The sequence below is a fragment of the Loxodonta africana genome, chromosome 26 (assembly GCF_030014295.1).
Source record: "Loxodonta africana isolate mLoxAfr1 chromosome 26, mLoxAfr1.hap2, whole genome shotgun sequence".
Classification (NCBI taxonomy): Eukaryota; Metazoa; Chordata; class Mammalia; order Proboscidea; family Elephantidae; genus Loxodonta; species Loxodonta africana.
This window is the reverse complement of record NC_087367.1, coordinates 44,728,445-44,751,267: the sequence shown is the minus strand read 5'-3', so window position 1 is coordinate 44,751,267 and position 22,823 is coordinate 44,728,445. Positions and strand designations below refer to the sequence as shown.

Here is a 22,823-nt window from a genome sequence, read left to right as displayed (position 1 = left end):
ATCCTGGGCAGTGTTTATGTGGCTTGGCATCTCTCTTCTCCTATCTCTGCTTCTTTCCCTTGCTTGTTTAATCTCTTTTATATCTCAGAAGAAATTGACTCAAGGTATACCCTACGCTAAGCATGTCTCATTAACATAACAAAGACAACCCATTCCCAAATGGGATTAGAACCACAGGCATTGAGATTAGGATTTACAATACATTATTTTGGGGGACACAATTCAGTCCATAACATTTCACCCTTTGGCCCCCCAAAAATCATGTCCTTGCCACACACAAAACACATTCATCCCATCACATCATTCCAAAAGTCTTAAATCAACTCCAAGTCCAAATTCCATCCTATGGCAAAACTCTTCTTCATCTGTGAACCTGTAAAATCTAGAATACAAGTTATCTGCTTCCAAAGTACAAAGGTAGAACAGGCACAAGCTAGCCATTTCCATCACAAAAAGGAGAAATTGGATGGAAGGAAGGGATAACAGACATCAAGCAAGTCCGAAACCCAGCAGAACAATTTACACTAGCTCTCAAGCCTTGAAAATAATCCTCTGTTCTCTGAGACCATCTAGACAATGGCCATGACTTCCAGACTCTGGGTGTTGGCTACACCCTCTGGATTTTGGATGGAGGCCCCTTGGCCCTGGGCTTCAGCACTGCATTCCAAGCCCTCTGAATAGGAACTCTGCTCCCTTGGCTTTAGGTAGCCCCATCCTCCTAGCCCATCTGAGTAGTGACCCCACAACCTCAGCCCTGGCAGGCTCTGTTCTTCTGCCCCTTGGCATGGCAGCCCTGCCCCCTCAGCTTTGGATAGCGGCCCCATCTCTCTGGTACACCTTAATTGCAGCACCACATTGAGTTGGTGAAGATCTTACTCTTTGAAACTTAGAAGGCTGTGACCCCACCCTTTTAGATCTAGGAGACCTTGGCCTACCCTTTGAAACAGAGAAGGCTTCTTCCAACAGTTCTGCTGATCACCAAGTTGCTCCAAGAATGGTCCTTTTCTTTTCTTGGAGGATAACAGACAAAGCTCCTTTGGCCTTTTCCTGCCTGTAGAATTCCTTCCTTCTCTGTCCTCTTCAGTCTAAAATGATGAATTTTCTGCTATGGTAATTGGTTAAATCCATCAGTCACAGGCCCAGTCCCTTTAACAAAAGGTTGTGCAGCCACGTCCTTGGTGAACATTCTAGGACACATGTCCTTAGTTTGTACTGTAAAATTTTTGTAGTTTTCTTTTCATTTTGCACAGTTCATTTTTAAATCCATCTCTTTCCTTTCATATTTTACTATAAACAGCAAGGAGAAACCAAATGGCTCCTTTAAGATCTTGCTTAGAAATCTCATCAGCCAGATATCCAAGTTCATCACTCACAAATTGTACCTTCCATCAAACATTTGAGCATAATTCAGACAAGTTCTTTGCCACTGCGTAAAAAGCATTGCCCTTCCTCCATTGTCAAATCGCACGTTCATCATTTTCTTTTAAGGCCTCGCGAGAATCACATTTAATGTCCACATTTCTAGCAACATTTTGTTGCTGGTGCCATATGTATTCTCTAAGCTGACAGAGACTTTCTCTATAGCTCTTCTCACTTCCTTCTGAGCCCTGACCAGAATTGCCTCTGACATCCATAATTCTACTGACAGTCTCTTCAAGGCAGACTGGGCTTTTGCTACTAAGCACCTTCAACTCTTCCAGTCTGTACCCATTACCTAATTCCAAAACCACTGCCACATTTTAGATATCTGTTAGAGTAGCACCCTACTCTCCTAATACCAAATTCTTAGTTGGATAACAGAAATACAACAAGTGGATGGCTTTAACAAATAGGAATTTACTTTCTCAATTTGGGAGTCTAGAAGTCTGAATTTAGGATGCCTGCTCTAGGGGAAGCCTTTCTCTCTCTGTCGGCTCTGGAGAAAGTTCCTTGTCTCTTCTGAACCTCTGCTTCTGGGCAATCTTCATGTGGCTTGGCATCTCTCGTTTCCCATTTCTGCTTCTTTTGCTTGCTTGCTTAATCTCTTTCATATCTCAGAAGAGACTGACTCAAGACATACACCATATTAATCCTCTCATTAACATAACAAAGGCAACCCATTCCCAAATGGGATTATAGCCATGGACATAGAGGTTAGAGTTTATAACACTTTTTTTTGGGGGGGGGGCAAAAGTCACTCCATAATAACATCCATTAACCCAGTAATCCCCAGACATATTTGATGATGGAATCCCCTTTCTCTCCACCATTCAGTTTTATGCAGATTTCCTAGTAAGTTTGCTCTGAATGAGTGCTCTGTGGGAAGGGTTTGAGCAATGCTGCTAGCCCCTGTCAAGCTCAAGAAGGAAGGGTCTGTGCCATGGACATGGTGCCCCAGTGTGGAGGTGCCACAGAGCACCATGGGTGTTGTAGGAGGGCATGGTGCGGCTGGGTGGTCTGGGATCCTGCAAGATGAGGTCATGGTTAGCTGGAGACTGGGGAACCCCAAGAAAGCCAACTGTGGGTGAGGGTGCTCTGGCAACAATCCCCCCAGGTGCTGTGGGAAGGCTCCTAAGAGAAACTGGGACCCAGATACACTCAAGAATGCCCAGTTTTTTTCATAGGAAACCTCACTGCCCAGATTCTGGGCCTTGAGTTCCAGGATGCCAGGACAGAGATATGAGGAGGAAAGAAAACTCAACACTGTGTCTGATGCTGATGCAGGGGTAGCAGCCTCCCAGCTTCCCCACTGAACACAGCACAGCCCTAGTCAGCTCCTGCCAGGGGGCCTGTTGCAGGGCGGACTGACCAATGGTCAGACTAATGGATGAACAGCAATCCCTGTCCCAGCCCAGAGGAAAGCCTGGGCTCTGGCAGAGTCCTTAATTAATGCCTCTTGAGACATGCAGGCCCAAATCAAGGATGCTAAGTATGAGAACAGGGTGGAATGGGAGGTGGGTGGGGCCACAAAGGAACTAATCCCCTGACTCAGTTGGACCTACCCACCTCTCAGCCTCCCATCTCAGGTGCCTTTGGGCCTTGGGTGAGTGAGATGTGCTGGTGGGGCCCCAGGATGTACAGGGACCCTGGGAAGGGTACAGAGATGTGAGGAGGCACCAGCTGGGCTGCACAAGGCCCAGGTTCTTGTCTGGGCCTGATCTTCACCTTGCTGGGAGCCCTTAGACCAGCCACACAGCCTCAGCTGCATATGCGTAAGGCCCCCAGGATAGTGAACAGGAGGGTGGGCTATGTTGATACATCAGCATCACTGCTCTCTGGGAGGGTGCAGGTTGTGGGGGTCCCTCTGTGGGTAAGTGCAGGAAAAGGGGTGTGTAGCTCTGTGCCTGGTGCGGAGGCTGCAGCTGCATCTTTCCTATGTATCCCCAAGGGCTTCCCTGACTGTAAGAGCCCTTTGCCTCCATGTGATAGTCCCAGAGAGATGTGGAGAGAGGGTGGAGATTGTGTCACTTCCAGCCCTGGCCTGAGCTGCTCCATGGCCCTCTTCTGTGCCAGCATTGGTTGTGAGGGCAATGACAGCTTGTTATGAAGCTGGCCCATGTCTGGCCACTAAGGAACTTCAGGCTTCAAGTCAAGTTAACTTCAGGAGCAGGCGGCATGGATTCTCCTGTATTTCTCCACTGCTCCAGGGTCTCTTCCTGCTAGAAACCAGACCTTCTTTCTTCTCAGCCCCAGACTGGATTTGGCACATTCCCCAAGATCACCCTATGCTGCTTGCTTGTTCCCTTACAGCCTCTGGGGTTTTGTCCCTTTGACCTGGATATGCTACAGCCCCTGGGATTTGGTCTCTTTGACCTGAAGTATCTCAATGGGTTCTCACTGTGTCACTTGCTCTGGCACATCTAGGATCTGAGGGGTGCTCCTCTACAGAGCAGGGGCAAAGCATAACGTGGGTGGACAGGTTGTGCAAACCCTACCATGAAGGCTGTGGTCTCACCTAGCAACCTAGCATCCTCTTTATTTCATTTTTTTGCCCCTTCTACAAGTCCTTCCTGGACCACTCCCAATTTTTTTTATGTTATACAATCTTACTTCAGAGCTAGCTTGAAGCCAGCTGGGGTCCTGGCTCTTGCCCAGCCCTCTGGTGCTGGAGCTGTGATTTCTTGATTGGCCATTACTGAGAACACCATTAATCCCTATCCCAAGTGGTCCTGGAGTGCAGCCATTCATCCTTACAGCCAGCCCCTTGGAAGGGGGCAGGGAGACCCTGGCAGGCCTCTGCTGAGCTTCCCCCTTCAATGCCCTCTCTCTCCACAGACTCTGGCTCCTGCTGTTTTCTGACAAGGGCCAACAGGGTGACCTAAGTGGATATGAAGTGAACTCACAGATTTAACAGTCTTCCCCTTATTACAGCTCTGCAAATGAGGTCCCCCCTCCCATTCAGAAGAAGGAAGGCATTTCTAAAATGGGATTGAAAACCCTATTACTAGTTTGACTCTTTCTTGGTTCCATTTTACAATATCTGAACATTAAAAATATCCATAATGATTTATGCCTCATTAAATCTACCCTTTGAGCAGATTATATACGATCCAAATATATGATTTTGTATAAATACATTTAAAATACCAGCAGTACTAATGAAATTGTTCTAATTTTAAAAGAAAACAGTGGGAAAAAGTTCCAAGCTGTACTGAACATTAGATGCCATCTGGTTTATTGAGAGGGAAACTGAGGCCTGGAGAAAGCAAGTAAGGAGCAAAGTCAGGATTTGAACCCAGGCTGTCTCACCTCTCAGTATTTCTTCCTCTGCCCCTGTCTACTTTTACACATGCCTCTGCTTATTTACATGCCTCCTACATTACAGACATTTGGTACTGCATTTTAATTTCACATTCTGTTTTTAATATATTTCCCATATGGGCTATCTTTTTATTAGTAAGTTTTGTGCTCTAGCTTTGGGATGACATCTGGTGTTGTGAGCTATTTTCTCTCCACCTGTGTCCACACCAGACATTGCTAATCAACCACAACACTTTTCCCCTCTGAGTCCTGAGGCAGTCCCAGACTCAGCACAGTGCCTCAGGAAGCCATTACCAGTTGAATGTCTGAGTCCTGAGGCAGACCCAGACTGAGCACAGTGCCCCAGGAAGCCATTACCAGTTGAATGGAGCTATACCATGAAGCTAAATAAATTTGTTGTCCCTTAGGATGACCCTGGAGAAGGTCCTGTAACTTACCGTGGGCATCTTTCCCTCCAGGCTGCCGGGGTCTTGTGTTTCCATTTTTATCGCCTTGTAAACCTACAACATCCCAAACGTCAGGAGTAGAGACACTTCAGAGAAACAGAAACGCAAGCACAGACGATTTTGTGTGGTGGTCCTTGCTTCTGACCCCTCCTCTTCACTCTCTTTACAGTCTTCTTGCTTCTATCCCCACCCTCAAAGTAATTTTTACATCATTCCTTGGGTTGTTTAAAGGCTAACCAAACCAAAACCAAACCAAACCCATTGCCGCGGAGTTGATTCTGACTCATAATGACCTATAGGACAGAATAGAACTGCCCCACAGGGTTTCCAAGGAGTGGCTGGTGGATTTGAACTGCCGACCTTTTGGTTAGCAGCCAAGCTCTTAACCACTGTGCCATCAGAACAACTAAATCCTGTAAATTCAGGGCTGTTAAAGGCAGGATATAGCCAATAGTTATTAGACTTCGTGGGCAAAAGGAAAGGTACGTTTCCTGCAAGGTAAAGGTTTCAAATAAGATACAAAATCTTAAGAACTTTACTACTCTTCTAAGCATCCATTTTTCTGGATGGCTTTAAAAGTAGAGCACATTCTTGCCATCTGGAACAGCCTAGGTATGGGTGGGACCAGGCTGGGAAGATGCGGGTCCCTGAATGACCGGGTGGAATTAGGGTAGGGCTGCCAAGGAAACCACTGTAGGCTGTACATATAACAACAGAAGATTGCAAATATGTATAGGATACTCTGAGAAACATGCCAATTCTTTCATCTCTTGCAGAGCAGCACCTATGTTTTCAGATTAAGTGATGGGGGTTCAAGATAGTAGCTAGCATTTGTTTTATATTTGCTTTATATTCACAATCTCAGTTAACCTCACAATAACCCTATGGGGTGATATAATTATTTTCCTTCTTGTGTATATATATTTTTTTTATAGATGAGGAGATGGAGTACCAAAAAAAAAAAAAATTAAGCCAGCTGTTCAAGGTGAAACTCCAGAGTCTGTCCTCTCAGCTACACTCTAGATCCCACTCCTGAGACCTTGACTGTTGAGGGCTGCAGGACCAGACAGCTTGAGAACCTGTCTTGGCCCACTGAACACAGCTGGAGAGCACTTGGATCTAGGCCATTCTGCAGCCTCCATTCCTTCATCTGCATTTCCCTCAAGGCCGCTGTTCAGCCATGAGATGACAGATGCAGGTAAAGGACCAGAAGGGAGTGGAGGAGACATCATGGTCCTGGGTGTTGGTCTGTGTGCATTGCATTAAAGGCAGCAAAGCACAGTGGTTAAGAGCACAGGCTTCAGCATCAGACTTGAGTTCTAACCCACTTCCTAGCTGGGTGACTTAAAGCAGTTATTACACCTTTCTGAATGTCACTTTGCTGATCTAAAAAATGGGATCATCCTAGTACATGTCAAAGGGTTAAAAAGTTAAAGAATGTAAAGTGCTTAGCACTGTGCATGCTACTTAAATAGGCAGTCAATAAATACCGTATGAAAACAACACTCTTGTCGTGAAATGCATTTTCAGTTAAATGCCATGTGTTACCCATGCCCAATTCCAGAGATTCAAGAACAGAGGTGACTGGGTATGGAGAAAGACAGTTCTCCAGAATGAAACTGTCATCATCAGTCTCTTCAGAGAGTGTAGATCAAGGGAAGGTCGCTCTGGCCCACCCAGATGCCCTCAATCCTTCTAGCCCTCTGCACACCAGCACTCCTGTATGTACGTACGTTTAGCCAAGGAGAACTTCTTGAGCAGCTGGGGCACAGCATCTTGAGGGTGGACCTCCACAGTCAGCTGTGTCCCTGCAAAGGAATAGGAGTGATATTCTCAACTGGATGCTGCCAGGAAAGGCTTCAGTCTCCTGTGACAGCGGTTTGAACAGCAAAACACAATTGGTTTTAGAGGTTTCTTCTGAATATGTAAGCAATTCTTGTTTAAAAGCTAAGCTGAGAGGTTTCAGATCTGGCCAAGTTGATCCACCCTGTTTCTCCCACTGAATGCAACTATAAACTCTGGGCAGAAAGCATGAAACAACTATCTGAGGACTCTGCAAGGTAAATGGTAGAAGGTAGATTGGGAAGAAGACCAGAATTTGAAGTATCATTAAATTGGCAGTGAGTTATCATTCTCCCCTCGCCCGTTGGCATCACCTAGAGTAGACTCAAAGGCAGTCCAAAACCCAGAAGCTCACAATGGGTGTAGATAAAATATGCTCTAAAAGAAGTCCTCTCTTTCTGGCCCAAAAAGTGAGAAAAGGGACCCCTATGGGTCAGAGAGAGTGAGGGTAATCCCATGTTGTTGTTTTTCCTTCTTCTTCATCTTTTGTTGTTGTTGTTCTCTCTCTTGACTCAGCCCACAGAGCACTGGCAAGAGTGAGGTTGCTGGCTTGGTAGGCACTTGAGACTTTGAGGGAGGGTAACTCTTCTCTCTTACCAGAGGAATTATGGTCCCAAGAGTGTGGGGCAAATATGTATTGCTTTCTCTCTCTCTCCCTCTCTGTTCTCTACTGATTGGCCCCATGTGCAGACACAGTTGTGGGGAATGCATGGCAGAGTGGGGAAACTAAAGCCCCAGTTTTGGGGCTGGGGGACAAGGGTGGGGGATGTAATGATGTTGTGAATGAACTCCTGAGCTCACCTCCAAGTTGTGTATGCATGGGTCTCATTACACCAAAGTCTTTGAGAACTAAACCATGGGGCAGACCAGTGCTCACGTCCCAGACTAACCACTGGGTAGCACACTTGCAGGACAGATATGCATAGCACTACAAAGGCTACAATCCAGAATTACTCAGCATAGGAAGACCCAGGAAAGACAACTTGAAAAGGAAAAGATAATCAGCAGATGCCAATCCCATGATGGTACAGATTTTAGCACAAAGACTTCAAATCAGCTATGATAACCATGTTCCAAGAAGTAAGATAAATAGTCTTGAAATAAATGGAATGATAAAAGTATCAGCAAAGAAGTAGAAAATATAAAGAAGAAACAAATGAGAATTTTAGAACTGAAAAAAAAAATTAGCTTAAAATGTTCTCAGGATTTGCTCAATAGCAAAATGGAGATCATACAGTGAACTTGAAGATAGAGCAATAAAAACTATTCAGTATGAATGACAGAGAGAAAAAAATTGAAAAAAAAATAACAGAACTTCAAGGATCTGTGGGACAATACCTAAAGACCTATCACTCATGTCACTGGAACCTCGGAAGGAGAGGAGAAAGAATGTGGTCCAGAAAAAAGAATACTTGATGAAATAATGGTCGAAAACTTTCAAAATTTGGCAAAAGACATACATTTACAGAGTCAAGAAGCTCGGTGAAACCCAAACAGGATAACCCAGACATAAAAGAAATCCAAGCCCAGACACATCACAACCAAACTATTGACGACAAAGAAAAAATCTTGAAAGTAGCCAGTGAGAAGTGATGCATTACATATAGAAAGATTGCTGATTTCTGATCAGAAATTATGGAGACCGGAAGGAAGTGGAACGATATTTTCAAAGTACATTTCAAAGATATGAACTATCAACACAGAACTCCACATCCAGTGAAAATATAACTCAAGAATGAAGGAAAATAAAAACATTCTTAGATAATGTTAAACTGAGAGAATTTGTTACCAGCAGAATTGCTCTAAAAGAAATGTTAAAGTAAGTTCTTCAGATGGAAGATAAATGATACCAGAAGGAAACTTGGAAGAGCAACAAAAATGTTAAATATTTAGGTAAAGATAATACTCTATTCTTCTAATGTAATCAATGTCACTGAATTGTACAGGTAGAAATTGGTATGTTTTGCTGTGTATATTCTCTACAACAACAAAAAATAAAATAAATTATGAAAAAGGAAAACAGTTTATTTTTCTCCTCTTATGCTCTTTAAAATATGAATCATGATTGAAAGTAATAATTACAACATTGTCTGATTGGGTTTTCAATTATGTAAAACATATGGCAATTTACAACATAAAATGAGGAGAGTAAATGTACCTATGTGGCAGTAATGTTTCTTCATTCTAACTTGAAATGTTAATATTAATTATAATTAAACTATAAAAACTTATGCTATGTGTATTAAAATGCATAATAAAAGAGATATAGCAAAAAGTCTAATACATAAATTTAAATGTAATTCTAAAACATAAAAAAAAATAAAGAAGGCAAGAAAGGGGAAGCAGAGAAACAAAACCAACAGAGCAAACAAATAATAAAATAAAAGACCTAAATCTCAACATATGAATAACCTCATAAAATGTAGTCTAAACACACTAATTAAAAAATAGAAATTGTTGGAAAGAGTAAATTAATAAGACCCAACTATATATTGTCTATGAAAATACAACTTTAATTATAATGACAGAGATTTGTTACGTGTTAAAAAAAAAAAAGACAAAAAGAAAGCTGGAGTTGCTATAGTAATATCAGACAAAATAGACTTCAGAGCAAGGAAAATATCAAAGACAGAGGAATATTACATAAAGATAAAAGAGTTAATTCACCAAGAAGATATAATATTCTGAAATATGAATATATTTAACAATAAAAGCTTTAAAATACATGCAGCAAAAACTGATAGAAAAGAAGGAGTGGAAAAATTCACAATTATAGTTGGAGCCTTCAGAACTCCTCTCACAGTAATTGATAGAATTAGGAAGAAGAAAATCAGCAAAGATATTGAAGAATTTAACAACACCATCAACTATCAGGAGCTACTTGACATTTATAGAATACCCTATCCAATATTTTTTTCTATCCAATAACATCAGAATACACATTTGTTTCAATTGCCCGTAGAATATTCACCAAGATGGACCATATCCTGGGTCATAAACAAACCTTCAAAATTTTGAAAAGAATTGAAATCATACAAAGTTATTATCTTATCATAATGGAATTAAACTAGAAGTAAAAAACAGAAAGATAACTGGAAAATATTCAAACACTTAGAAATTAAACAATGTGTTTCTAAATAACCCATGGATCAAAGAAATTTAAAGGAAAATTAGAAAATATTTTTTAACTGAATGAAAACAAAAATGAAGCATGTCAAAGGTGTGGGGTGAAGCTAAAGTCATGTGTAGAGGCAAGTTTATAGCATTAAATGCTTATATTAGAAAAAAAGTCTTCAACTCAACAATTTAAGCTTACACCTAAAGAAGCTAGAGAAAGAATAGAAAGTTAAATCCAAAGCAAGTGGAAGAAAGGAAAGAATAAAGATAACAGATCAGTAAAATTAAAAACAGGGTAACAGTAGAGAATAACGAATGAAACCAAAAATTGCTTTTTTGAGAATATCGGTAAAATTCATAAACCTCTAGCCAGAGAGATCAAGGGGGAAAAAAAAAGAGTGAGAGAGAAACAAAAATTGCCAATATCAGGAATGAAATAAGGAATATCATTACAGACCCCACAGATATTAAAGAAATAATAAAAAAAAATACTACAAACAATTCTACATGTGTAAATTCTACAAATTAGACAAAACAGAACTTTCCTTGGAAGCCACAAATGACCGAAACTGACCCAAGCAGATAGCCTATATATTCCCACAACTACTTTAAAAATTAAATTCATAGGTAAAAACCTTCCCCCAAAATCCAGACCCATATGGTTTCGCTGGCAAGTTCTGACAAACATTTAAAAGGAAATGATATTAATTCTTTAGAAGCTTCTTCAGAAAACAGAAGAGATGTGAACAATTCATAACTAATTTTATGAGGCCAGCATTAATCTGGTATATCCAGACAAAGTCAATATGAGCAAAGAACACTAGACCAATATATCCTCATGAACATGAAACAAAAATCCTCAACAAAATATTATGAAATTAAATCTATTAATATTGTAAAAGAATAATATACCATAACCAAGTGCAGTTTATCTTGGGAATGCAAGGCTGGTTCAATATTTGAACATCAGTTAATGTAATCCACCACATTAACAAATTTAAAAAAATCACATGATCATATCAATTGATGTGGAAAAAGCATTTGACAAAATTTAAAATCCATTCATGACAAAAACTCTCAACAAGCCAGGAATAGAAGACAGCTTCCTTAGCCCAAAAAGAGAACATCTACAAAAGAAAAAAAAAAACCCTCAGTTAATAGCATGTTTAATGTTGAAAAAGAGAACACTTTCCTCTAAGACTGGGAACAAGTTACAGATTTCACTCTCATTGCTCCTTATAAAACATCTGCAATAAACACTCATTGCTCCTAACAGACATCTGCAATAAACACTGTACGGGAAGACTTACCCAGTGCAATAAGGTAAGAAAAAGAAAGAAAAGTAATACAAGGAAAAAATAAAACTGTCCCAATCACAGATGACATGTCTATTTACATAGAAAATTCCAAGAAATCTAAAATAAAAAAGCTTCTAGAACAAATAAGTGAGTTTAGCATGGTCACAGGATACGAGATCAGCACACAAAAAGCAATTCTGTATATTGGCAATGAACAACTGGGAATTGGATTTTAAAAAATGCCATTTCTCATAGCTCCAAAAAACTGAAATACTTAGGTATAAACATTAAAAAAAAAAAAATGCTCAGGAACTGTATGATGAAAACTATAAAATATAATTAAAAAAATCAAAGAAGACTTAAATAAATGGGAAGACATACCATATTCATGAATTAGAAGACTCCATATTGTGAAGATGGCAATTCTCTTCAAATTGATGTATAGATTAAATGCAATTTTAATCAAAATCCTGGAGGAGATTTGTAAATATAAACAAGGTGATTCTAAAATTTACATGGAAAAGCACAGGAACTAGACTAGTCAAATGAATTTTGGAATAAAAAAGTTGAAGGACTCCCACTCTCTGATTTTAAGATGTGTTATAAAGCAATCATGACAGTATGATATTGATGAAGAGACAGACACAAGGGATCAATGGAACGGAATAGAGAGTCAAGAAATAGACTCACACAAATAGGCAAATGGAGATTTTATAAAGATGCAAAGGCAACCATGTTAGAAAATGGGTAAAAGACATGAACAGATATTTCACCGAAAAAGAGATACTGATGGTATATAAGCAAATGGAAAGATGTTGAACATCATTAGCTACTAAGGAAATGCAAATTAAAGCCACAATGAGATATCATTAAACACCTATTAGAAGAGCAATAATAAAAATAGTGATGACACCGTGTGTTGAGAAGGATGCAGAGAAACTGGCTCTCTCACACATTGCTGGTGGGAATGTAAAATGGTACAGCCATTCTAGAAAATAGCTGGACAGTTTCTTATAAAACAAACCATGTACTTACCATATGATCCAACAATTATGCCCTTGGGCATTTATTCCAGAGAAATAAAAACCTATGTTTACATAAAAACACATACACGAATATTTACAGCAGCTCTGTTCATCATTGCCCCTAACTGTAAATAACCTAAATGTCCTCCAGCAGGTGAATGGATAAACAATGTGTGATACATCCTCACCAAGGGATATTTCTCAACAATACAAAGGAACTCTTGATACGACAACAAGGATGAATGCCAAAGACATTAGGCTGCGTGAAAGAAGCCAGTCTCAAAAAGTTACATATTGTATAATTCCATTTATATGACACTTTAGGAAAAGGAAAACAGCAGCAATGGGGAACAATTTCCCAGGAATTAGGAGTGATGGGAAGATGTGACTACAAAGAGGCTATACAAGAGACTTTTTTGTGCTGAAAGAACTGCTCTGGACCATCATGCATCCTGGTGGCGCTTGCATACATCTATGGCTGTGTGAAGACTCACAGAATTGCACACCAAAAAATTCAGTTTTACTGCATGTTGACTTAAAAATAAAATGAAAATACAAACAAAAATACCAACCAAGTAAAAAACCTCAAGCAATTAAAACCAAACAAAAACTTGGTTGATTCAGAAAGACATAAAGTAGAAAGTAAAAATCCCTTTAGAATTTGTTTTTACATTTTAAAATTCAAGCAAGAGTATAGTAAACATGCTTTTGTATTCTGATGTCTTCACTTAAGACTTTACATGTCAGTTAAATATAGCCATATATCATAATTTTAATGGCTGTATGGTGTTCTATCTTATTGGTGGTTTATAATCCATATAAGCAATCCCTTTTTATTGGATATTTATTCCAAATGTTTTGCTATTATAAACAATGATGTGAGGAACAGTCTGATACATGCAGCTTTAAACACTTTTCAAATCAGTTCCTTTGAATAAATTCTTAAATATGAATTAAAGGGTACAGAGATTTTTAAGATTTTAGAGAGTCAAGAAATAGACTCACAAATATGGCAAACTGATTTTTTGCAAAGGTGCAATCCAGAATGTGGCACTGGCCTGGAAGTTCTACCCATCACCATTTCTAACCTCTTCCTTGGATTCGTCTTCTTTATCCCTCAGACAGGGGTTCCACGCTGGAAAACTTTTCCCATGAGAGATTTTATCAGTTTATGGTCCTACCAACAGTTCAAGAGAATGCCCATTTTGTTCATTCTTGCTGTGGTCTGATTGCAAAAATGGTTACGATACTTGGTACTTCCTCCAAGGAGAGGTAAAATCTTTTGTTTCATGCCTTGAATTTGGGTTGGCCTAATGGCTTGGCTTGGCCAATTAGCATGTGATGAAAGTCATATTGTATAAGCTCTGAGCCTAGGCCTCAGCTTTTGCTCTTATTCTTGGGTTTCCAGTCACAACTGCCATGTGAATGAACCCAGGCAAACCTGCTGGTGGATTGAGAGACCACACAGCGTACAGCAGAGCAGTCTCAGGTGAGGCCATCCTAGACCAACTGGTCTCCAATCATCTCCCTTGCTGACCACCAACTCCTGAGCACATCCAGCCAAGATCTGAGATCAGCTGGGTACTGCTCAGACAAGAACGCCCAGCCAATCTACAGCTCACAAGCTAGTCAATGTTTATTATTCTGAGCCACTGAGTTCTGGAGTAGCTTCTAATGCCAAAGGAGCCCTGGTGGTGCAGTGGTCAAGTGCTCTGCTGCTAACTAAAAGGTCAGCAACTGGAACTCACCAGCTGCTCCATGGGAGAAAGATGTAGCAATCTGCTTCTCGAAACCCTTTGGGGCAGTCCTACTCTGTCCTACAGGGTTGCTATGAGTCGGAATCGACTTGACGGCAATGGGTTTGGTTTTACTGTGGTTTTGTAATGCCAAGGAGTCCTTGGGTGGTGCAAATGGTTAACTCCAGAGAAGCAAAGATTGCAGGTTCCAGTCCATCCAGAGGCACCTCAAAAGAAAGGTTTGCTGATCTGCTTTGGAAACATCAGTCACCGGGAACCCTGTGGAGCACAGTTTTGCTCTGACATACATTGTCAATTGCATGTAATAAAAAATAGATAACTGATACACATATTGACATTTGATTTTATTGAGCCTTAAAATTTTTATCAATGAATAATGATACCTCATTGTCATTTGTGTGTTTTTTAAATTTTTTAGTGTAGAATTTTATACATTTATTTGCCATTAAACATTCTTATTTTGTGAATTGCCTATTTTCCTATTGGTATGATGTTTTGTCCTTATTGATTTTGTAAGAAAGCTTTTTTATTAACCCTCAGTCTGTTAAAAGTGTTGGAGTTATTTTTCATAGAGTGACAATACTGACTTGCTTGTGTAGCTTATAATCTTGGTCTGCATGCAAAGAGGGCAATTCTCAAAAGTTGTAAATGATGCAGCGTGTCCTCCAAGGCGTTACTTTGAAGGGGTTAGTATGCATTTGGAAGTGTAGTTTCTATCACGTTCATTGTCAAAGAATATCAGCCTTGTGACTTTAAGATTTTAAATATTCCAGAGTTCGAGGCATAATTCCGTCTCAGCCATATAATTGAAGACTATCGCCACCAACAGCAAATACTTTCCGTGTGTCTTCCCGTGATGAATGAGGCACAGACCTCTTCTCCTTTGCCTTCTCACTTTCTCCATCTGAAGGTGGTTTTCAAAGTGGGTGCCAAGTGGTACTTAGTTGGCTGCAAGATGACTTGTGAAAAAAGAATTTGGGAGCAAGCCCACTCTTTCCCCTCTTGTAGGCCATAATACTCAATGCTCCTGCAGCGAAGAAGTCTCCCTGATCCAGTACTACCCAAACGACTGTCACCATGGAACCCTTTTTGGTGAACACAGTTTGGAAAAGAGTGGACTAGAACAATCTCCACAAGCTTAGAGAAGTTGCAAGACTGAACAACTTGTTGGTTTGGGGCTCAACAACAAACCTCTCTTTACATCCAGATACTTCTAACCACTCCCAATCCAGCCATATCCTGATATCAGAGAATGAGCAAGCTGAAGAACAAAATGCTATTAAAGCCCTTTCAAGGGTGGGCGTTGAGGTACAGTCTCACACTCGGCATGTGGCACTGGCCCAGAAGTTCTACTCATCGCCGTTTCTAATCTCTGCTCTCCTTCCTGAAATTCCTCTTCCTTCTTCTGTCTCAGACAGGGGTGACATCCAACATTCTCCTTGGATCCCACTTCTGGTTCTTTTCCAAAGTGGTACTGCTCATCAGCACCCCCCCCCCACCAAGGAAAACAGCAATGCTCCCAGCCTCCCTGACCTGGTAGGAAGTGTGATTCCTGCTCTCTTTGGCAGGTGTGGGTGTGTAAGGGCACTTGTGAGAGACTTCTTTGGCCCTAGGAGCTGGGCCTGGGCCTGGGCATGCTGTCTCAAGGACAGTAAAAAAAAAAAAACAACAAAAAAAAAAACCCAAACCAAACCCGTTGCCATCGAGTCGATTCTGACTCATAGTGACCCTATAGGACAGAGTAGAACCCCCCCATAGAGCTTCCAAGGAGCGCCTGGTGGATTTGAACTGCCAATCTTTTGGTTAGTACATATAGCACTTAACCACTACACCACCAGGGTTTCCCAAGGGCAGTAGTATTCACATTATAGCCTCATGCTTTCTAAAAGCCTGAAGTGGAGGGAATGTGACCAGTATAACACTCTCCTATAAAACAAGACTCTTCAGTAATTTAAGAAAAATATTAATTTGACCAATCTCCAATAATAAGAATGGAACATGATTTGGAGCAAAATTTAAAATAAGCTCTAACCCTAAGTACAATCAGATACCATTACACTAATCTTGACCCTTAACAGTCACAACTAATCCTAGACGAGGACTTTCCTTGGATTTGAGATTCTTTAGGTCACCCGGCTGTCCCTCTCATGCTACCCTTCCCAGATCTACCAGCTGTCACCCAACAGTGTTCCTGAAGCCGTCGCTTTGACTATTTTAGTAAAAGCTTATTCGTGATTCTTTTCTGCTTATCCTAAGAAGTAGGTCCCAGGCTCTTTTCCTAGATCCCATTGGCTCTGTGTTCCTTCCCTAACCTCTCAGACACAGGAACACATGCAGGCAAGCGTGAGCAGATCCTTGCGTATACCGCCTTGGGCCTGCCTTTTATCAGTCAGGAGGTTTCTTCTACCCGATAGTTTCTCTCCAGGTTCCTTCAGGTTCGAATTGGGATTTGTCTGAAGTCCTAATTTGCTCAGAATACCTAATGCAGGGATGGTAAACAGGACTTCATGCTGCTCATCAACTTGGACTGATTGGAAGCAGCTGCCTGAAGCATCGATCAGTTATCAAAGACTATAGGGTGTGTGTGTGTGTGTGTGTGAGTGTGTGTGTGTGTGAACATACACATGTGTTTGTGTGCATGTGTGTGTGTAGGGGTTGTGGAATTCATGCCAGATAGTTGTCATCATTGACTTAAGGTATTCATTAACTTTTTCTATAACAGGCTGCCATTGTATGAGGGTAAGTCACAAAGTACTGCTACAAAATTACAGAAGCATTTATTAAACAAAAATGTCCAAATTGAAGCTCTTGTTTCTGGACATATCTTCCATTTAGGTATACACACTTTTTTTTTTTTTAATTGTGCTTTAGGTGAAAGGTTACAGCTCAAGTGAATTTCTCATACAAAAATAGGTTTATACACTTCTGAAGGTGGCATTTCTATCTCTCTAACCCTTCCTTCCTCAAAGAATTCTGTGCTCTTCGATTTATACCGCGTGAAAACGGCAGTTTTGGCATCTCAAGGGGCCCAAATCGTGTTCCTTTTAAATGTTTGAGTTTGGGGAACAAAAAGAAGCCTGAATGGGCAAGATCAGGGCTGTAGGGTGGATGGGGGTAAGGTTTCCCAATGAAATTCTCAAAGGACAGCCCTTGCTGCCCTCAAAGAATGAATAGGTGCCTTGTTGCGATGGAAAAACATTCTTCGGCGCAATGCAGTTCTCAATTTTCTTAAAACTTCTTCATAATAAGCCCCTATGATCGTCCTGTATCCTTCAAGAAAATCTATCAAGATTACCCCTTGGGAGTCCCAAAAAGCACTTGACATAACCTTCTGAGTGGTCTTCTCTCTCTTGGCTCATCTTCTAGGCTTTCCCGACCTTCCTTAAAACACTTGATCCATCTAAAAACTGTTGTTTTAAGTTGGGCAACAATCCCATAAACTTGTTCCAAAGCTTCAATGATTTGGGAAGATGTCCACTTGAGTTTTGTTAAAAATTTGATGTTATCCCTGACCTGAAAATTGTTTTTGTCCACGGCACAAAAAGTATCCTTTTTTTTGAAGGTACCCTAATAAGACTAAGACAGGTGTATTAGTGACAGGACTTGTCTGAAGCCATCCACTGGTCACAGAGACATGCTTAAACATGTTCTGTTTGGAACAAACCTGTGCCTGTATGAACTGGAACTCTAGTAGCAATACTCTTTGACTCGCCCTCGTACATTTACAACCTTTATTCCTTGCTTTGGGATTTTTTTCATGCAGTAGCTGAAAGTCAGGAAAATCTCAGCTATAGTATGTGTAATTTTTTTAAATGTCCTTAAGCAGACCTGGGCTAGGTATTCAACAGAAACGTGCTGTAGTTTCTGCCCAGGATGCAGCAGTCAGCCTTAGTTAGGGCAGGAAGCAGTGGGCTGTGACGTCCTGGGAGAAGCATGCTAGGTGGTGAGAGGGAGAGTCCAGTTCTGTAGTGCACTGATGGGGCATCAGCATCACCGGGTACTGCTGAGCCCCACTCAGCACCTCTCATTATGAGATGGCAGCCAAGCATGCCAGAGTTCTGGGCTGAGACAGCTTGGGCACCTGCCGGTGTGTGTGACGAAGCCCTGACCACCCCTGGCTTCCACCGGGCTCTTGAGAACCAGGATGATTCATGATTCCTTAGCGTCCTTCTGTGGAATGGAGCTCCACAGGGATGTCCCAGGCCCAGAAGCTTGACAGTTTGGCCCTAGTGTGTGCAGATGAATGAAGGTTATTCCACAGAGGCTGCATGGGGATAAAGAGTGATGATCTGGAAGGACAGAAGCCCGAACAGAAAACAGACTCCTCAAAAATAACATTTGGGGCCTGAAGCCACGAAGGCTCCCAGTGATCACTCTCCTCTGATTCAACCCCCACACTCATTACAGACGAATGTTTCTAAAGCCCTCTTCCCCATGAAGACCTGAGATTCCAATGATCTTTTCTCGTCTCCTATTTCATAAAGCCTACGATTGAGTGATAAATTGAAGAGGGGGGGAACATTCTGAGAGACAAGTTCTGACTGAAATATTGGATTCTTTGTGGACACCCAGATGCCATCTCATCTAATCCTGTCCGAGCGTGAGGGAACGCACCTGAATCAGCTTCATCAGACTGTTGCCTGCCAAATACGGAGGAGGTGACATGATGGAGTAGTTAAACTCACAAGTCTTGGGAGCACAAAGACGCGGGCTCAACCCCTGGACCTGGTATGTGCTACCTGTTACTTCAGGTACATTATCTAAGCCTCTTGGAACCTCAGTTTCCCCATCTGTAAAATGAGAATAGCCTACAACAAATGGTGGTGGGGATTAAACGAGGTGAGCCACATAAAGGTGGGCACATGCCCAACGTTCTATTCATGGTCATTGTTATTACCGTGATATAAAGATCCTCAGAGAAAGCTTCTCTGGGGGCTGGGGGCTGTCGTGGGTCACAGAACAGAGCCCATAGACTTCAAGGCTCACCAGGTAAATAGGAAAGTAGTACATGGAATTAGGACATTCCTGGCCAGTATTACTTTAAATAAGAGGCACGTGGTCTCAACAAGGCCAAATCTGAATTTCTCGTGTTCTGTCTCCAGCCTGCCCCTCCTACATCTTCCCCATCTCCAACCTTCCCACTGCTCAGCTCCCAAACCTTGATGTCTCTTTCTCTCACACCCCAAATCCACACCACCAGAAAACCTCTCTTTCATCTGGATTATCCCATTGTCTCCTAAGAGATCTTCCTGCCTCCACCTTTGCTCCCTCCTGTTTATTCTCTACCTGTTGGGAGCTGTCATGCCAGCAGCTAGTGGCTTCCAATCATACCCAGTTAGAAGCTGGAATGCTGAGGTGAGCCTCCCAGGCCCTTCACTTCCTCCTCCTGCCCGCTCTGCTCTAGCCACAGTCACCTTCTCCCTGATCCCTGAACATACTCCTGCCTCAGGGCCTTCACACATTGCTACACGGCCTGCTTCCTTACTTAGACATCGCTTCTCAGTGAAGCCTATCTCAACGACTCTATTTTAAATTGCCCCCTGTGGTAGGCTGGGTAATGGTCCCCAAAATATCCACACTTTAATCCCTGGAACCTGTAATGTTACCTAATTTATCTTGAAAGAGACTTTGCAGATGTGATTAAATTAAGGGTTTTGAGATGGGGAGATTATCCTGGATTATCCAGGTGGGGCCTAAATGTAATCACAGTGTTCTGATGAGAGGAAGGCAGAGGGAAATTTGACTACTTATAGGGAGAAGCCAATGTGACAACGGAAGCAGAGATTGTAGTGGCCACCATCCAAGAAATGCCAGAAGCTTCTGGAAGCTGGAAGAGGCAAGGGGCAGATTTGACACTAGAGCTTCCGAAAGAAACCAGCCCTACTGACACTTGATTTGAGCCCGGTGAAACTGATTTCAAACTTCTGGCCTCCAGAACTGTGAGTCAGTTTGTGTTGTTTAAAGACACTGAGTCTGGGGGGTTTGCTACAGCAGCCATGGGACACTGACACCACCCCTGCACACACACACACACGCACGCACCCTATTGTCCTTCCTGCTTCATTTTCTCCTAACCCCTCGGCTGGCACACTTCATTTTACTTGTTAGTATTGTCTGTCTCCCCTCACTGGGGGTCAGCTCGGTGAGGGCAGGAGTCTTGGTCGGTTTTGTTCACTGCTGCATCCCCAGTGCCCACATCAGGGGCTGCTTTTCTCTGGAATGAATGTATCAGTGTCAGTGCAGACTCAGGTCAGGCACCCAGAGAGGGGCAGCTCCTCCCTCCCTGGCCCAGGTTCCCGCAGCAGCCCTGCTGGTAGGGACTGAAATTGTGTCCCCAAAAAATCTGGGTTAGAGTTCTGACCCCTATACTTGTGGATACAAGCCCGTTTGGGAAGCAGGGTCTTCTTTCTTATGTTAATGAGGGCCTATCAGCTGAGGGTATGTTCTAACCCTAATCACAACAGCAACACAGACAGATGAGCAGGCACCAGCAGGGGAGACGGACACTACCTGAGAGCTAGGGAGGCAGATGAAGCCACGTGTGGGAAGGACTGCGGGCGACTAGAAGGTGAACTAGACAAAGCCCTCTCCCCATAGCCAGTGCTCTGAATTCAGGCTTCTCACCTCCTGAACTGTGAGAAAATAAATTTTTTTTTTCTTTAAACCACCCACTCGTGCGTAGTTTTAGAGACAGACATCACTAAGATATCTTCCTGATAAAAGTGCCTGAATAAATACCGAAAATATGTTCTGCTTATCTTATTTGCTTAAATCTTTAAATCTTCAGATCATCAATATAGTTATTTTATTTTTTGCTTTCACATACAAATATATGTTATTTTCATCTTCGGAAGGAATTTTATTTTTCAAAATAGTTTCTGAAAAGAACTATTTGAAAAGTTCATTAATATAATAACATTGACTTATCAATCAATCAATATTCCAATTTAAAAAACACGAGCCCTTGTGGTATTTCTTTTCCAGCAGTACTAGGAAGCTAAGGTGCCTGCACTGCCCTCCCATTCCAGCCCTACAAGGAGCTCTGTCCGGCTCTTAGAAGGCCCCAGGCTGACCCTCCTTCCTGCCATCTGGAAGCCTCACATGCTGGGAGGTGGGCGTGTGAGCAGCTCAGGCGGGAGCCTCTGTTGTGGCAGGAGAGGGGTGTGTGAGGTGAGGCTCTGGTGACTGCCAGCCACCCACCCCCCAACCTGGGATGGGGTGGAGAGCGGGGGAGACAGCAGGGTGCAGACCTGCCGGGGGTGCCAGCGCTGTGACTACAGCACCGCTTCTCAGGTATAAAACGGGGGTAACACCATGACCCCTCATGTGTGGCAACAACTAAATAAGGGGTCGTTAATTCACTTTCCAGGAGCCCTGGTGGTTCAATGGTTAAGTGCTTGACTGATAACCAAAAGGACAGCAGTTTGAACCTACCCAGCAACTCCAGGGGAGAAAAGGCCTGGTGATCTGCTACAGCCTAGGAGACCATATGCGGCAATTCTACTACAGCCTAGGAAACTATGGGGCAGTTCTACTACAGCCTAGGAAGCCCTATGGGGCAGTTCTACTACAGCCTAGGAAGCCCTATGGGGCAGTTCTACTACAGCCTAGGAAGCCCTATGGGGCAGTTCTACTACAGCCTAGGAAACCCTATGGGGCAGCTCTATTCCCTCCTGTAGGGTCGCTGGGAGTTGTAATTGAATTGATGGCACACGACAACAATTCACTGTAGTGAGATATCTTGTATTTTTTTGTGGATAGCCATGTTCCTGGGAAGCCCATTTCAGACGGACAGTAGGTCCCAGGGCTTGTCCTTGTGGGGCTCAGGGCAGGTGGCCAGTCTCGATGGGCCAGCCATGCCACTACTACCATGGGGTTCCTGGGGCCTGCCTTAGAGCCGTATTCCCAGGAATTCTGGCCTAAAGGGTGCTGACCCAGACTGCAAAGAGGGTCCTCCTTCTTGCTGATGAACCGTTGTTCACAGGCCTGTCCTTCACCGCCTGCCAGTGTCTTCCTGGGGCTTGCTAGACTAGCCCAGGTTTCTGAAAGCAGTTTACAGAGAGGTTTAGAATCCTCTAGGACTCCTGTCTCAGGGAGTCCCCTCCCCCCGACCCATTGACGAGATTAGGTAATTTTCTTACAAGTTAGAACATCAGTGTTCAGCCTGTGAGAGTTATCAGACATCAGGCCCCTAGTCTTAAATGCAGAGCAAGAAACCAAGGCAGTGGGGTTGTTGGGGGTCTCTAATGTGCCTCTCCTCCAGCCATCACTGTAGAGCCCTCCTTCTCAACCTTGTCATGCTCTCAGATCCCGCTAACTGTTCCCAAGCAGAGTCAGAATGGCAATACCCTCACCTGCCCTCCCTAAGCAACAGAGCCCACCTGCCAAAGTGAGGATTCCCAAGGAAGGACCTCACTCCCCTTGCTGAGGCAAACACGGCAGTGGGTGTATGCCTGGTAAGGCTAGGCCTCAGAGGACAGGCCAAGGAACAACTCAGGATGAAGGGGATGTGGGCACCACGTCCCAGCAGGGGCTGTGGAAGCAGACCCGTGTGAAGGCTAACGGCTGAGGCCACAGGTGCATCGTACTGCCCTGGCT

At 42.7% G+C, this 22,823-nt stretch overlaps 1 protein-coding gene across 4 annotated transcripts in view; it reads right to left on the bottom strand.

Moving 5' to 3' along the window:
- KY (kyphoscoliosis peptidase) overlaps positions 1–22,823 on the bottom strand; it is a 53,493-nt gene that overhangs the window by 22,103 nt on the left and 8,567 nt on the right. For 3 of the 4 annotated variants that reach the window (XM_003419985.3, XM_064277289.1, XM_010599500.3), the window contains 2 exons: positions 6,920–6,994; positions 5,178–5,240 (listed from right to left, as the gene is read on the bottom strand). In XM_003419985.3, coding sequence (XP_003420033.1) covers positions 5,178–5,240; positions 6,920–6,994 — 138 coding nt within the window. Of the gene's footprint in view, positions 1–5,177; positions 5,273–6,915; positions 6,995–22,823 lie in introns of all 4 variants that reach the window. The other variant, XM_023538824.2, reaches the window with a different exon arrangement.